At 43.6% G+C, this 16,400-nt stretch overlaps 2 protein-coding genes across 2 annotated transcripts; both read left to right on the forward strand.

Moving 5' to 3' along the window:
- Window positions 1–10,086: 10,086 nt before the first annotated feature.
- On the forward strand, window positions 10,087–12,092 carry LOC543409 (indole-3-glycerol phosphate lyase, chloroplastic). The gene is made up of 7 exons (XM_044504350.1): window positions 10,087–10,380; window positions 10,472–10,781; window positions 10,892–10,968; window positions 11,090–11,167; window positions 11,259–11,336; window positions 11,499–11,558; window positions 11,646–12,092. Exons 1-7 carry the CDS (start codon window positions 10,159–10,161, stop codon window positions 11,778–11,780), a joined length of 960 nt encoding a protein of 319 aa, XP_044360285.1. The 5' UTR covers window positions 10,087–10,158; the 3' UTR covers window positions 11,781–12,092.
- Window positions 12,093–14,196: 2,104 nt separating this feature from the next.
- On the forward strand, window positions 14,197–16,200 carry LOC123085450 (indole-2-monooxygenase). The gene is made up of 2 exons (XM_044507088.1): window positions 14,197–15,329; window positions 15,424–16,200. Exons 1-2 carry the CDS (start codon window positions 14,355–14,357, stop codon window positions 16,033–16,035), a joined length of 1,587 nt encoding a protein of 528 aa, XP_044363023.1. The 5' UTR covers window positions 14,197–14,354; the 3' UTR covers window positions 16,036–16,200.
- Window positions 16,201–16,400: the final 200 nt, after the last annotated feature.

Consider the following 16,400-nt stretch of genomic DNA (forward strand, 5'->3'; position numbering starts at 1 on the left):
ACTTTTGATTCAAAAGATAAAGTAGATTTTAACTTTGAAATAGAATAAAAAAGTATGGGATCACTACTGGAATCAGGAACTTTGCCGTCAGCCGTTTCTTTGCCGTCAGCTAGCTGATGGCAAAGAGGGTCTTTGCCATTAGCTTGAAGAAACCTGATGGCAAAGAAGCAGCTGACGGCAAAGTGTTTGCCATCAGCTCCATATTTGCCGTCAGCTAGCTGACCGCATAGAACCTTTGTCGTCCGCTAGCGAATGACAAAGAGGCAGGGTGGGCCGATAGTGAGGGGCAGCTAATGGCCACTTTCTTTGCCGTCCGCTAGCTGATGGCAAAGAAACGTTGTCGTCCGCTAGCAAACGGCAAAGAAAGTGGTCGTTCTAACGTCCGTTAGCTAGGCTCTTCGCCATCAGCTAGCGGACGGCAAAGAGCCTAGCCCTATATGTATCAAAACGCCCTCGTGTCATGCCCCTCTCTCACCCTTTCCCCTCATCCCAACCCCGCGCCGCGGCCCCGCCCAGGCCGCTCCCCTCGCCGCCGCCCCGCCCCGGCCGCCCCGCTATTTAGGGTTCTATCGACACCAAGGAACCCCTAACCCGCTCGTCCTATTGTAAATATGTAGTTAGGTTGAGGGAAAAACAATATTGCTATGAAACTCATCTTTCGATTTAAATGTATAGTTTTTTGTCGCTGTGAGGGTCTAGTGTTCGACGAGCTCCGCCCCTGCGTTCATGGGTTAGCAAAAATGACATCTCCCCCTCCCCCCTTGATTTGCTCTGTTCCGGTCTTCGTGCCGATGAAACTTTCTATCTATGGGTGTCTTCAATCATCAGTATGCGTGACCACTATGCGTCTCCCATTCGAAAGGGTTACATCTATAAATATGCATGCATTTGCATATTTATAACCATGATTCTTTCGAATTATCCAACGTTATCCATGGACAGCCTGAGTATGTGTAGATTGGGTTCGTTTTCCCATATGCTCTGCTCCAGATCCGATGTAGAACTTCATCAGTGCCTCCCTATTGTTCTTCGGGTACACATCCTCTCTTCTTATCGTCGAGACGTGTATCAGGAGAACAGTGGGGAGGTGCTGCCGAAATTTTGTGTCAGATCCGGAGCAGAGCATGGGAGAACGAACCCAATCTACACATACTCGGGTGGGATTAGGACCTATCTTTACCTATTAGTGTCTAGGTTGCATGGACGTAATAAAAGTGACAAACTCCATTAACTGATGAATATATACATGCTGATTTATATATATTTCTTATGTGTCCATTAGCTAGGCAAGATGACTGATCGTACGTGGATGTACGCCGGTCACACTAGTCAGAAAGACATGGCCACTGAATGGTTAACAAAAACCAAGGGGTTTTTGAGAGCCGCATTTGCAAATGGCCAGAGGACAACATGGTGCCCCTGTGTCGGGTGCAACAATTGGCACAAGAGGACAAAGGATGAAATAGGCAAACACCTGCAGAAGTTGGGTTTTGCGCCAGATTATACGGTGTGGACATTTCATGGCGAGTCTGCCCAACGTGCCAGAGCTAAGGTGCTTCGTCGTCGCACCGATGAGCATGGTATCGGGATGCAAGACATGGTGCAAGACTGATGATGCTCGGGACTCGAATGATGAGATGGAGGAATCTGCAAAGGCCTTCAATGAAATGTTGGAGTCTTCAAAACGTCCTCTCCACGAGCACACCGAGCTTTGTCAGCTAGATGCCATCTCACAAATAATGGCTCCGAAGGCTCAATTCAACTTGGGCAGAGAATGCTATGACGCAATTATGACAATATTTGGACGTTTTCTACCCAAAGGCCATGTACTACCTGGAAACATGTACCAGTCAGACAAAATTCTCCGTGCTCTTAAGATGCCCTATAAGAAGATATATGCCTGTGAAAAAGGATGTGTCTTATTTAGGCTTCAGTATGCGGACTTGAACTATTGTCCCATTTGCAAGTCATCCAGGTATGTTGTGGTAGACAACGGTATGGCTGAGAAGATGTCGACCAAAATCCCCGTTAATGTTCTTCGATATCTGCGTACCAAGACTTCAATGTCTTTTCATGGTCGAAGAGATGGAAAGACAGATGATATGGCACAATACGGGCAAAAGAACCCAACTAGATGCAGATGGGAAGCTGATGATGGTGCACACATCGGACGGTGAAGCATGGAAGAGCTTCGATGCATTACATGATGACAAAGCGGCAGATCCGAGGCATCCTCGAGTCGGCATCAGCACGGATGGGTTTAGTGTGTTTGGTCTGACGGCAGCCCAATACAGTTGTTGGCCCGTATTTGTCTTTCCACTCAATCTCCCCCCCCCCCGGATAGATTATCCAAAGAAATAACATTTTCCTGATGTTGATAATTCCAGGGCCCAACTATCCGGGAAAGAATATGAATGTGTACATGCAGCCACTGATGGACGAATTGCAAGAAGCCTGGGATAATGGGTTCAAGACATACAATGCCTTTAGCAAACGAAACTTCATAATGCGTGTCTGGTACATGTACTCGACGCATGACTTGCTGGCGTATGCGCTATTCGTTGGCTGGTGTGTGCATGGAAGGTTCCTGTGCCCCACATGCAAGGGAGCTCTTGAGTTTTGTTGGCTTTAGGGCGGTCACAGGTTTTCTTGCTTCGACATGCATAGACAGTTCCTGGATCCTAGCCATAAGTTCAGGAAAGACAAGAATAACTTCATCAGAGGTAGAGTTGTCAAAAACTCTGCACCACCTGCGTTGACAGGCCAAGAGACACTAGATCAGTTAAACGCTCTCGAGCCAGATCCAAAGCGTCCAGGGTATTTCAAGGGGTATAATTTGAAACACGCCTGGACTCACAAGACATGCATGTGGGATCTGCCTTACTTCAAAGACCTCCTTTTCCCACACAACATCGATGTGATGCACACTGAGAAGAATATCGCCGAGGCACTTTTTGGTACATTGTTCGGCATAGATGGGAAGTCAAAGGATAATACTAAGGCTAGAGTCAATCTGGAGGCGCTATGTGATAGGCCATTACAAAACATGAAAGAACCGAAAGGAAAGCGGAACTGGACAAAGACAAAGGCATGGTTCAATCTTGGAAGGCCAGCTATGAGGGAAATTATCTTGTGGTTGCAACAGCAGTTGATGTTCCCCGATGGGTATGCAGCGAATCTAAAGAGGATGGATTGAGCGGGTAGTGCCGGTGATGTTGCGTGGCTTCATCCCTGAGGATAAATGGCTAGTACTGACAGAGCTAAGATATTTTGTCCGTGTTCTCTATGTGAAAGAACTATCGCCTGACCTACTAGAAGAAATGGAAGAGTTGGCGCCGGAGTTGATCTGCAAGTTAGAGAAGATCTTTCTGCTGTGCTTCTTTAATCCAATGCAGCACTTGATTTTGCATCTCCCAACCGAGGCAAGATTGGGGGGCTGTGCAGAATCGTTGGTGCTATGCCACTAAGAGGATGCAGAAGATGCTACAAGCAAAATGTAAAAATAAACGTAGAATTGAAGCATCGATGGCTGAGGCATTCATTACTTAGGAGGCGGCAAACTTCGTGACAACACACTATGAAGCCAAAAATCATCATTTTCATAATCCGAAGCCTCGGTACAATGCTGATGAACCTAAAAAGGGTGGATCCAACCTCAGCCTATTCGAAGGGGATCTCGACGAGCCGGTGCTTCTAATTCCTTAACGTTGGATTTCGAAGAATGGCAGATCATTTCGTTGTATATCTTCACCAACCTAGCAGAAGTGCAGTCGTACATCGAGTAAGTTCTCGGTACATTGTTTCGCAACTTATAATTCCTTTGAACTACTCTTATTCCCAAATAAATCTGATACAGTCGATACATCGCCATATTCTCATATGGAGTGGTGATCCAAAAGGATTCCGTCGAAGAGTATGAGCTTCTGGCAAATCAAGGACGCGGCTATCCCGGTTTCATCTCTTGGGTCAAACAAACGGTAATTTCCATTAGACAGTTTCATGTCTTCATCTAATTTGTGGCTAATGCAATAATCCCTTTCGTATTAAACTTGTAGGCTAATTCATAGCTTATGGACGCCGAATTGAGACAAGTCGCTAATGGTTTTGACTATAAGTTCCGTTCATTTGACAAATGCGACATCAATGGGTATCGCTTTCGTACCTATGGCAAAGAGCTATCTATGGCGGACCGAAAGTCCACAAATTGGTGTGTCTCTGCTATCGGTGAAGGAGATACCGAGTATTATGGAAGAGTTGAAGCAATTTATGAACTTCAATTCTATGGTGCAAACCCACCAAACGTTGTAGTCTTCAAATGTTATTGGCTCCAACCTAAGGAGACTAGAAGGACTCATGAACATATAGGGCTAGTGGAAATCAATCAAAGCACCCATTTGGATGTTCCTGATGTCTATATTATGGCTCAACAGGCAACCCAAGTTTTCTATCTACCCTAGGCCTGTCAAAGTGATCCTAATCTCAAAGGTTGGGATGTCGTTTATGAAGTGCCGCCATGTGTTAGACCACCTCCCCCCAATGAAGATGATTATGCACCTCACATTAACCCGGACACATATGAAGGAGAATTCTTCCAAGAAACGCGTCTTTCCAAAAAAGTGTTTCAAGAACTGCTCTACTTCACCCCAGAACATTGAAGTAGACAGCGACAGGGAACCCGACTTCACGCCTCAGCCGGAACAAGAAGAGCCTGAACTAGAAGAGGTTACTGTTGCGGATGACCTGTCAATGCTTAACAGATTACGTAGAGGTGGCCTTCCACATGATGATGATGCATTTATTAATGATGATGATGATGAGCACGTCATTACTGGTAGTGATGATGATGATGCATTTATTGATCCCGAAGCATTTATTGAACCAGATTATGACTAGGCATTCAATTTTTTATGTTGTACTTGATTTATATAGTTACTTGTATGATTGTATGATTTATATAGTTACTTGTATATTTTTCTTACTTTGTATGATTGTTTCTTATACATAGTGCCATGGTCTTGACTTCCATCCCTGTCGGCCCTCGCCCGCTTTATGATTCAGATGTGGTAAATTCTCTTTCATAACTATTTGTTGCATTTCTCATTTATGACAATTATGGCCATCAAGTTGACAGAGATATTTTAATATAGGAGGTATGTGAACCGGAATTTGAAACCGACCCTCTTATCGAGAAGTTAAATTTAGTTGAAAAATAAAATGAGTATTTGAAAGAAAAAATTAGAAGAATTGAAGAAGAGAAGATTACATTGGATTTGTATGTTGCCGATGTCGTCGATGATCATAAGATGAAGATGAATGCAATGCGCTTGAAGATGGATGCAATGCGCCTGAAGCTTAAGAAAATTAGAAAATTGCCATTGATAATGAGGCTTGGTATCATTCTGTCGTTGGATCAATCTTTACCTTAGTTGCAATCTTCATCGCATTTGTTGTGATGAGGGTAAGTTTTCTCTAGTGTTTTTCTTAACAAATTCATACTTAGCTTACTTTCCTCCTAAATGGCATAACTACCTAAGTTAGACAAAAAATGAGCTATACTTAGCTTTCTTTCCTCAAAAATGTCATGATAATCTTTGTTACCTCCAAAATGATATAGACTTACCTTACTTTCCTCGAAAATGACATAATAACCTTAGTAAGCTCCAAAATGACCTATTTACCTAGCTTAGATCTAAAATGACCTACCACTAGTAGAAAAAGGGGCTTCGGTTCGGCCAGAAAAGAGCATTAGTACCGGTTGCATTATGAACCAGGACTAATGTGAACATTAGTCCCGGTTCGAGCGGCTAGGGCATTGTACAGCCATTACTCCCGGTTCAAATGGGACCTTTAGTCTCGGTTGGTGCCATGAACCGAGACTAAATGGTGCGATGCCCATTAGTACTGGTTCGTGGCACGAACCTTTAGTACCGGTTCGTGCCACGAACCGGTACTAATGGGGTTGAGGCATTAGTACCGGTTCGTGGCACCAACCGGTACTAAAGGTCCACGAACCGGTACTAATGGTGCAATTTCCAAATCTTACCCCCCCTGTATCGCCTTTTCAGTTTTGTAAAAAGCAAAATAAAATGATAAAAACTTCAAAAGTTAAAATCCTTCGAGATGTAGTTATGTTACTACATCTACTAGTTAGGAAAATTTAAAAACTTAAATTTGGACATGTTTTGCAAAAAGTGTAGGGAAAATGTAAAACGGCTATAACTTTTGCAAACAATGTCAGAAAAAAACGTATAATATATCAAAATGTTCAGTGCGGAAATCCGCATCCAGTTTTGACCGCCTACGACCTATTTGCAAATTTTTAGAATCCTAAAATTCTAAAAGGAAAAAAAGTTATGCTCAAATTTCAGGGTTTTTTTGAATTTTCGTTAAATCTGGTCAAACTACTTATTCAAGAAGTATTAGTGTTACTAAATAATTATTTCATTTTTTTAATTCTGGTCAAATTGTGGTCAAACTACTAATTCAAGAAATATTAGTGTTACTAAATAATTATTGTTTCTTAGAACAATAGTTTCAAACTCAAACAGTGAAATGTGTGACTTCATGCTCAAGCTAAACTCCTGAGGGTTAATAGGATTGACATCTTACTATTGTCAGGAAAACAACAAGTGCAGACTTGGAAACGAGGGAAAATAGAACCCGGAAGTTAAGCGTGCTCAGGCTAGGGTAGTGAGAGGATGGGTGACCGTTCGGAAAGTTAGATGATTTAGAATGATGAGGGGTGATTAGAGATTAGAGGTTAAATTGAGCAGTGATGAGGGCTGATTAGATATTAGAGGTTAAAATAATTCAAAAAATTGAAAATTCGGGGAAAATTTTCAAAAACAAAATTTCAAAAAAAATCAAAAAAAATCATAAAATTTCCTTTAGTACCGGTTGGTGGCACCAACTGGGGCTAAAGGTTGACCTCCATGCAACGACCACGTGGAGGGCCTTTAGTCCCGGTTCGTATAAGAACCGGGACTAGGGGGGCCTTTAGTAACGACCCTTTAGTCCCGGTTCTAGAACCAGGACTAAAGGCCCTTATGAACCGGGACAAATGGCCCTTTTTCTACTAGTGTACACATAGCATTTTTACCTAACTTAGCAATAAAATGGCATTTTTACCTACCTTAGTTAGAAGAAGAAGATAAAATAGAGGAGAGGAGAAAAAGAAAGAGAAGAAAAAATCTTCTTCTTCTTCTTCCTTTTCTTCCTCTTCTTCTTCTTCTTCTTTTTCTAGATAGTCTTCTTCTTCTAACTTGCTTCTTTCCCAATTTGCAGATTTGCTTTAGATGAGGAAGCTTGCAATCATGGAGTCTACTGTTCTCTTTTATGCTTCCTTATTGTTTTGATTTTCTACGATGAACAATGTCAAACTTGCTACCTATATATGTATGTATGGATGGAACCATTGTATGCTTGTTGTTGGATATGTTGGCTATGTATATGTGTTGGGTGAAACCATTTGCTATGTATATGTGTTGGATGATTATATCCATATGGCGGGGATATGATTTGATATGCATATGTGTTGGTATGCTTGTCAAGAGTATTTTCATATGTGTGTGTATATATATGTGTGTGTGTGTGTGTGAAATTCTGTCAAATTGAATGATTTCAAGAAAAAACAGGGGCTATATAGACTCTTTGTCGTCTGTTGGCGGACGGCAAAGAGCTTTGCCATCAGCTAGCGGACGGCAAACATGCCACGTGTCAGCTACCTGTGCAACCTGGGGCAGTAGGCTGCCTATTTTGTTGCTTTGTCGTCCGCCAGCAGACTGCAAAGAACGTTTAATATTTGCCATCAGCCAGCTGACGGCAAAGCTACCAAATAGGCCAGACCCCTAGGTGCTGCCACGTGGCACGCTTGACCGTCCGCTGGCCGACGGCAATGATTCAATGCTATTTGCCATCCGTTGGCTGACGGCAAAGATACAAAGGTCTTTGCCATCCGCTGGCTGACAGCAAAGATACAAAGGTCTTTGCCGTCCGACAACCGACGGCAATGCACGTCATTAACCCATTAACGGGACCTAAGCTGACACATGTGCCGTCCAAGCTCTTTGCCGTCAGCTGGCGGATGACAAAGACCTTTGTATCTTTGCCGTCCGCCAGCAAACGGCAAAGAAGCCTTTGCCGTAGCCTGTTTAGCCGAACGTGTTGCTGTCAGCTGGCTGACTGCAAAGGTCTTTGCCGTCCGGCATGTGTGTCTTTGCCGTCCGCCATGGCTGACGGCAAAGTTCCTGATTCCTGTAGTGGATGGTGAAGACTAGCCGGGACAATGTGCTTTCATGTGTCAGAGAAGGATGTAGCAAGTATCAGCAGCATTAAACCATCAATACATGGCATCAGATCTTCAAGAAAAATCAGCGGCTCTCCTATGCACGGTACCTCCCGTGCATGAGAGAATTGCTTTTCTTGTTGTAGAGGGTTCCCACGCCAAAGCGTAAGTTTCTATCCGTAAGGACCCAGACCTAGGTCTAGCGTCCAAGATATAGCTGGGTTCCTCCGTGTTACAGGCAAATCCTTTAGGACTGTGGTTTAACGAATGACTTGACATGAATTGATTGAGAAGCACCAGGCCCCACACCTGAAATCAAGGAGCAACGGTAGAGTTACAATCATTTTTTACGTGATACATCATACGGGCTGATGTGGAGCAAATCAGTTGGTTCAGGATCGACAGTGAGCTGATGTTGAGCAAATCGATCAGTTGATTTATGATTAGCGGGTCTCACCCCAATGAAATTTGGAGAAGGGGAGGGGAGGGGGTTAAAACTTACATAGGTTAATCGTACATTTAAGCCTCATTTGGTTTGTAGGAACTCTATAGAATAGGATTTGCAAAGGAAATATTCCTTTGAATCTCTTTGGTTTATAGGAAGGGAAAGTAGTGGCTGAACCCTCTCTCGGTGCATCCACACGGTGCACCCATGCAAAAAAACATGTCAAAACATTTTGAAAAAATCTAAAACTTTGTAGAAACGATCATAAACAAACGTTAGAGAGGCTTGCGAAGTTTGGTCATCAAACGACATTCGAGGAAAATACAAAAAAACAAATTTACAAATTTTGATCAAAGAGCGCATGTACATTTTGAGAAATTTTCAGTAATTTTGTCTTTTTTTTTGTATAGAGCTCTTCGGATGTCATTTGACCATAAAAATTGGCAAGTCTCTCTAACATTTGTTGATGATCATTCTCACAAAGTTTTAGATTTTTTCGAGATGTGTTGGTATGCCCACGCAAGAAAACATACCAAAGAGAAATGCCTAACAGCTCCCGGGTGCCCATACACCCTCATGAACAGTAAATTCATATAAAATTGGAAAAAATCAAAAAGAATCTGAAACTTTCAGGGATCAAAGATTATCAAAGGTTTGATGTTCCTGCAAAGTTTCAGCAACAAATAACCTTCGTGGAGCCCTCACCAAAAAAACAAAATCACTGCTCAAAAATGTACATAAATTTTGAACAATGATTTTGTTTTTTTATTTGAGTGCTCCTCGAATGTTATTTTTAGCTAAAACTTTGCAAGATCATCAAAAGTTTCATGATGTTCGATGTCCCAAAGTTTTAGATTTTTCTTATTTTTTTTAATTTGTTTTGAATTTACTGTTCATAGAGGGTGTAGGGGCACCCGGGTGCTGAAAGTTCTATCTCAACATTTCGAAAAAATCCGAAACTTTGTAAAAACGATCATAAACAAACATTGGAGTGCACCAAGGGTGGGTATAGAAAAACCACTCTCTTATAGGAATGAATCCCTATTCTTATGTAGGATAGGAATCAATATTTCATATTTTGAAGTAAAAAAAATGTTAGCCTAGATTTAATGAAAAAATTCATATTCTATGCACCAAATGACATCTTTTTCTTTATAGGAATTGAGATGCATATCATCTCACTTCGTATAATTTTTTTATTCCTATAAAATTTCTATCCTATGGATCAAAGGAGGCCTTAGGATTATTGAAATGGGAGAGGGGTAGATTAGAGGATGCACACATACCTGCGCAAGGTGCAGCCTGGACAGGTGCTGCATCTAAGTTTACTATTTCCGATACTATAAAGGCGTGCAGACGCGCAACTCATGCATCGTTCACAAACAATAAATCTCCAATACACAAGAAGGTTTCTCAGTCAGCTAGAGAAATGGCTTTCGCGCTCAATGCGTCTTGCTACCCTTCGTCTTTCCAGTCGTCGCTGCTCCCGAGGCGGATGGCAGCAGCGGTGATGATACCGAGGCGGAGGAATGTTCTGCCTGTCATTAGGGCGGTTGCCGTGGCTCCGCCCGCCCCGGCGCCGGCGAAGCCAGCAGCCGTGAGGAGCCGGCCCGTGTCGGTCACCATGGCCAAGCTCATGGCTAAGGGCAAGGTGCGTGCTTATGTGCGTACATGTGTTGTACATTGCATGTAACGGACGTGTGGACTCTGACCGGATATTGGGGTCGATGTCCCCTGAGTAGACAGCGCTCATCCCGTATATCACCGCCGGTGATCCTGACCTGGCCACAACGGCAGAGGCGCTGCATCTCCTGGATGCCTGTGGCGCCGACGTCATTGAGCTCGGCGTGCCGTGCTCCGACCCCTACGTGGACGGTCCGATCATCCAGGCTTCGAGTGCGAGGGCTCTCGCTGGCGGTGCCACAATGGACGGCGTGCTGGCGATGCTCAAGGAGGTGACGCCGGAGCTGTCGTGCCCTGTGGTGCTCTTCTCGTACTACAGGCCTATCTTATGTCGAGGGTTGGCCGAAATCAAAGAAGCCGGTGTACACGGTAGGTAACCTTTTCTCTTCATTTGATGATTATATTCACAATTTGGCATGCAGGTACAGGAGCTACTACTGATCCAGTTTCTCTTGATCTTATGTACATCTCCTTCCCAGGTCTTATAGTGCCTGATCTCCCTTATGTAGCCGCGCATGCATTATGGAGTGAAGCCAAGAAGAACAACCTCGAGCTGGTATTTCCATTATGTGTCATTCATCAGCAAGCTAGCATTTTCAAATTCCATACACTATAGATATCGCACTACCAGAAAGTAGGAAAGGTCTATCAATCTGATATACAATTGATGTATTCAGGTGCTGCTCACAACACCAGCCATACCAGAAGAAAGAATGAAGGGAATCACGAAAGCTTCGGAAGGTTTCATTTACCTGGTAGATTTCAGCACATGCAATCCACCCCGTTCATTTAAAGTTACCAGCTCCTAATTAACACTGCATTCTCCAACTTAACCGTATTGCGCAGGTGAGCGTCAATGGAGTTACAGGTCCCCGTGAAAACGTGAACCTGCGGGTTGAGTCCCTCATTCAAGAGATAAAAAAGGTACGTGTTTAATTTGAAAGAAGACAAAAAAAATTACCGTAAAATTCTTCTGTATTACTATTATTTTATAATTTATACACGTGATCTAGTGTCCAAGGAATGAAGTCTAGATGGCTGCTTAGTAATTCTCAGTCACTGACCATGTGTTTGTGCTGTTTGCAGGTTACTGACAAACCTGTTGCTGTTGGCTTTGGCATATCAAAACCTGAACACGTAAAGCAGGTAAAAAAAATGGTCACCATTTAAATTTTGTCCCAGGAGCTGACAAGATCCACAGCTGTAATTACAAACATCAATGCACATGGACAGATTGCAGGATGGGGTGCGGATGGGGTGATCATTGGCAGTGCGATGGTGAGGCAGTTGGGTGAAGCAGCTTCGCCCAGAGAAGGATTGAAAAGGCTAGAGGCATATGCGAGGAGCATGAAGAATGCACTACCATGATGAAGTGTGTGGATGGACACAGCACCAGTAATAAATTGATCGGAAGCCCAGTAATAAAGCTACTCCGACTAGATCGTCAATATGTTATCAGCATGTGGAGTTAAAATCGGAATACTACCGTGTTTCCAGTTCAGCGAGTAGATCGTCATTGTATCATTAGCCTTTGGCCGGCCGGTGATGGTCCTGAGTAACTAGTTCACCGGTTACAGCAAGTTGGAATAAGCCGTGTATATACAAAAATGTGCTTGAATCCATGACTCGGCAAATAAAACAAGATGTGCTCATGCTCATCGGGACATCGTTCTACGTTTCTAGCTATCTTTTTTTTGCGAGAATAAAAGAGTTTTATTCTATAAAAATAAGGTTACAATCGAGAGGCAATAGTTAGAGAGTGTTGTTCACCTATTTCATCCTTCCTGCCCAACTCACTGGCCAATTGTACTACACAGGCGCTTAACTATCATCAAAGGAAATATCGTAAGAGAATTTACCTTTTTTATCATGGATAAATTATTGTGAGTGGTACATTAATTCGCAAGAAATACTTATTTTCAGACAATTGAAAATGACAACAAAAATAGGAAACTATGGTAAAAATACAAAAACAAATACTGCATAGCCCTTTGTTGACACTGTTTGGAAGTCCACTTCTTACAGATATTGCATCGGTGTGAGAGATGTCATAAGGCTGGTCATAGTGGGAGTAACTTAGCAAGTAACATAACACACCCCCAAGAAAACTTTGCTTACATGGCATGTATTTAATGAGGAGAGAGATGGTTAGAGTAAGATAATATGTTACTGTAACATAACACATCCCAAGACAAAATGAGTCTACATCTTAATAAATGATGGCTTGTATGATACCACATATATGTTACTTCCCACTATGAAGGTAGTAACATAGACTAGTAACATATGCATGTTACTAGTCTAAATTACTCCCCACTATGACTAGCCTAAGGGATAAATGTTTTTCCCCCACAAATAAATGAGTAATGCTACACTTACGTGGTTGTTACGGATTCAACGGACTGTAATTAGGTGGCAGTTATTGATCGGACATTAGGAAACTATGGTAAAAATACAAAAACAAATACTGCATAGCCCTTTGTTGACACTGTTTGGAAGTCCACTTCTTACAGATAATTGCATCGGTGTGAGAGACGTCATAAGGGAAAAATGTTTCCCCCCCACAAATAAATGAGTAATGCTACACTTACGTGGTTGTTACGGATTCAACGGACTATAATTAGGTGGCAGTTATTGACCGGGCCTTAGGAGGGAACCTCCCCCCCCCCCCCCCCCACGATATTCGGGGGAAAGATTAATTGGCGTTGAAGATCCTGTGAGATACTCGTAATCACCCATGCGTCTAGGATTATTGCAAATAAATTATCCGTGGGCGACATGTCGTCAAACATGTCATGAGAAATAAATATTCTTTAGTGAGTGTCAACGTACATTGTTGCCTTCAGCAATCAGGAATGGTACAGCTGCTATGTGATCTAAAACCATCATGTATAGTCACTAATACAATAAAGTTGACTATTAGACTAATATATTTTTACCTTCTATCTTTCTTTTCCATCCAATTTATTACTTCTACCTAGGAGCATGCATATAGTTAGGCTCTTACTTGAGAGTCCACTCTCATCTTTTTTCATGTCTGCCCTCCACATAGGCAAAAATGCCATAAAGGTAGGCTATAAACCTAATATTGTACTTGTTGTAAACTATCTATTTCCAAGGTGAAGATATATTCTTTATTTGAACTGCTTGTTCCAATTTATTCCAGTTAGACCTTCGTAACACTCGCTACCAAAACTATTATAATAGTAGTACTTTCACAACTGTAGTTCATTTCTTTGCGAGAAAATTGTAGTGTGTTTTCGGCTTGCATGATGTTTTCTCGGTAAAGGGTGCTTTTTAAGTGTTTCAAAGACCCAACTGGCTTTTTTCATTATAGGCTCTTTCATAAATTAATTTAAAAGATGTTTTTATTAACTTAAAATATAACACTAATTAAATACAAAGCATAATGAACATACATGCGACCTATGCATAAATAAAATGCATATTACCATTAATCGGGTTCTTATACAATCAAGTCTAGTTAGAAAATATCGATTCGGGAGCACTTGAGCATGGAAAACTCTGTAGATAGACAAACTTATTCGAATATATACATGCATGGGCACTACAATTGAAGGAAACAATATATAACATTGTGTGTCAGACTGTCACTAATCCATGTTACTCCACCCGTCTTATAATATAAAAGCGTTTTTGCACTAGTGTAATATCAAAAAACTCTCTTATATTATAGGATGGAGGAAGTACATGTCCATAGATCTTGGGCTATATATATAAATAAGCGCATCGATGGAGAAGCTAGGCCGCACAGCCAATTATAATTGAAGGAAACAATATCATTAGTACTTGGTATATTACTCCATATATGCTACATGAGCATCGATCTTGGGCTATAAATGAACGCACCGATGGAAAAGCTAAGCCTCACAGCCAGTAAGAACTAAGAACGATAGCTAGCTCTCTCTTAGCATTGTTGCCATGGCTCACGTACATGTAGACGAGCTGCTCCACGAAGCAGCAGCGGCAGCTCCACGATCTCTCTTGATCGCGAGTGCGGTGCTCTTCTCCCTTGTGGTTGTGCCGCTCCTACTCCGCATTATTAGCAAGCAGGGAGCGGCAAGCGATGCCAAGCTGCTGAGCCTGCTCCCATCTCCCCCGACGAAGCTCCCCATCATCGGGCACCTGCACCTAATGGGCGATCTCCCCTACGTCTCCCTCGCCGGCCTGGCCGCCAAGTACGGCCCGGAACTCATGCTGGTACACCTCGGTGCCGTGCCCACCGCCGTCGTGTCCTCGCCGCGCACTGCCGAGGCCGTCCTGCGCACCCACGACCACATCTTCGCGTCACGGCCGCGGTCGATGGTCTTCGACATCATCATGTACGGGCAGACGGACTCGTGCTTCGCGCCCTACGGCGAGCACTTCCGGAAGGCCAGGAAGCTGGTGACGGTGCACATGCTCAACGCCAGGAAGATACGGTCCCAGCGCCCGGCCCGGGTGGAGGAGGTCCGGCTAGTGATTGGAAAGATCGCCAAGGCCGCGGCCGCGCGCGAGGCCGTGGACATGAGCGAGCTCCTGCACTCGTACGTCAACGACCTCGTTTGCCGTGCTGTGTCGGGCAAGTTCTCCCAGGAGGAGGGGCGGAACAAGCTGTTCCGTGAGCTCACCGACATCAACGCGGCGCTCCTGGGAGGGTTCAACATCCTCGACTACTTCCCGAGCCTGGGGAGGTTCGAGTTGGTCTGCAAGATGGCCTGCGCCAAGGCCCGACGGGTGAGGAAGCGGTGGGACCTGCTCCTCGACAAGCTAATTGACGACCATGCAGCAAGGATGGTAAGCCGTGAGGATGAGGCCCAGCCGGCGCAAGAGGAAGACAAAGACTTCATCGACGTATCCCTATCTCTTCAGCAGGAGTATGGTCTCACCAGGGACCATATCAAGGCCATCTTGATAGTAAGTGCACCATTTGCATTTGCCATCTCTATTTCATATCTACTTTTATTTGCTGTGGTAGCTCAATATCCACGTCTGGTACATGCAATTCCAGGACATGTTTGAGGCCGGCACGGACACCTCGTATATGACGCTGGAGTTTGCCATGGCGGAGCTCATACGGAAGCCACACCTTATGAAGAAGCTGCAGGAAGAGGTAAGGAGGAATGTACCAAACGGGCAAGAGATGGTCGCCGAAGACGATCTCCCCAACATGACCTACCTCAAGGCTGTCATCAAGGAGACACTCCGGCTGCACCCGCCGGTACCTCTCATGATTCCACACTTCTCCCTAGACGCCTGCACCGTTGATGGCTACACGATCCCAGCAAACACTCGTGTCGTTATCAACGCCTGGGCACTCGGCAGGCACAGTAGCTACTGGGAAAATGAAAATGAATTCCAACCTGAGAGATTTATGAATGGAGCCGGCGTTGATCTGAAGCCAAATGAGTTCCATTACTTGCCATTTGGGTTTGGACGTAGAATGTGCCCTGGGGTTCACTCGGCATCAGCAACGGTCGAGACAATGCTGGCAAACCTCATGTACCGTTTCGATTGGAAGCTTCCACCCGGATTGAAGGAAGAGGACATAGATATGACTGAAGTGTTTGGAATAACAGTTTCAAGAAAGGAAAAGCTCATCTTAGTCCCCGTGACCGCATGAGTGCATGTAGCTTGCAGCTCAAAAAGTTGAGCCATCATGGTATTTGGTGCGCCCATATATGAATGTATTCAGAACTTCTTTTTATTTCAAAAATAAGGTTGAAATCCTCGACCTCTACATCATTGTAATGCGCACAACTAGACAAATAAAAGTGAATTGTTTTTATGTATGTTGTCGCATTTGTTACTTGAAAATAAACGTATATTATTTATTTCACTACTGGAATTCTTGTATACGTCGGGTGTCAGGCTCTTCGCCGCGAGCTAAAGCACGGGCACTCAGCAAACTCACATACGTCAAGACTACCTCTTGGCAACAAGCACATCGCGGCAAACACAGGATATTGCCGAGAGTAGTACTTGGCA

This window comes from Triticum aestivum, chromosome 4A, assembly GCF_018294505.1.
Source record: "Triticum aestivum cultivar Chinese Spring chromosome 4A, IWGSC CS RefSeq v2.1, whole genome shotgun sequence".
Taxonomy (NCBI): Eukaryota; Viridiplantae; Streptophyta; class Magnoliopsida; order Poales; family Poaceae; genus Triticum; species Triticum aestivum.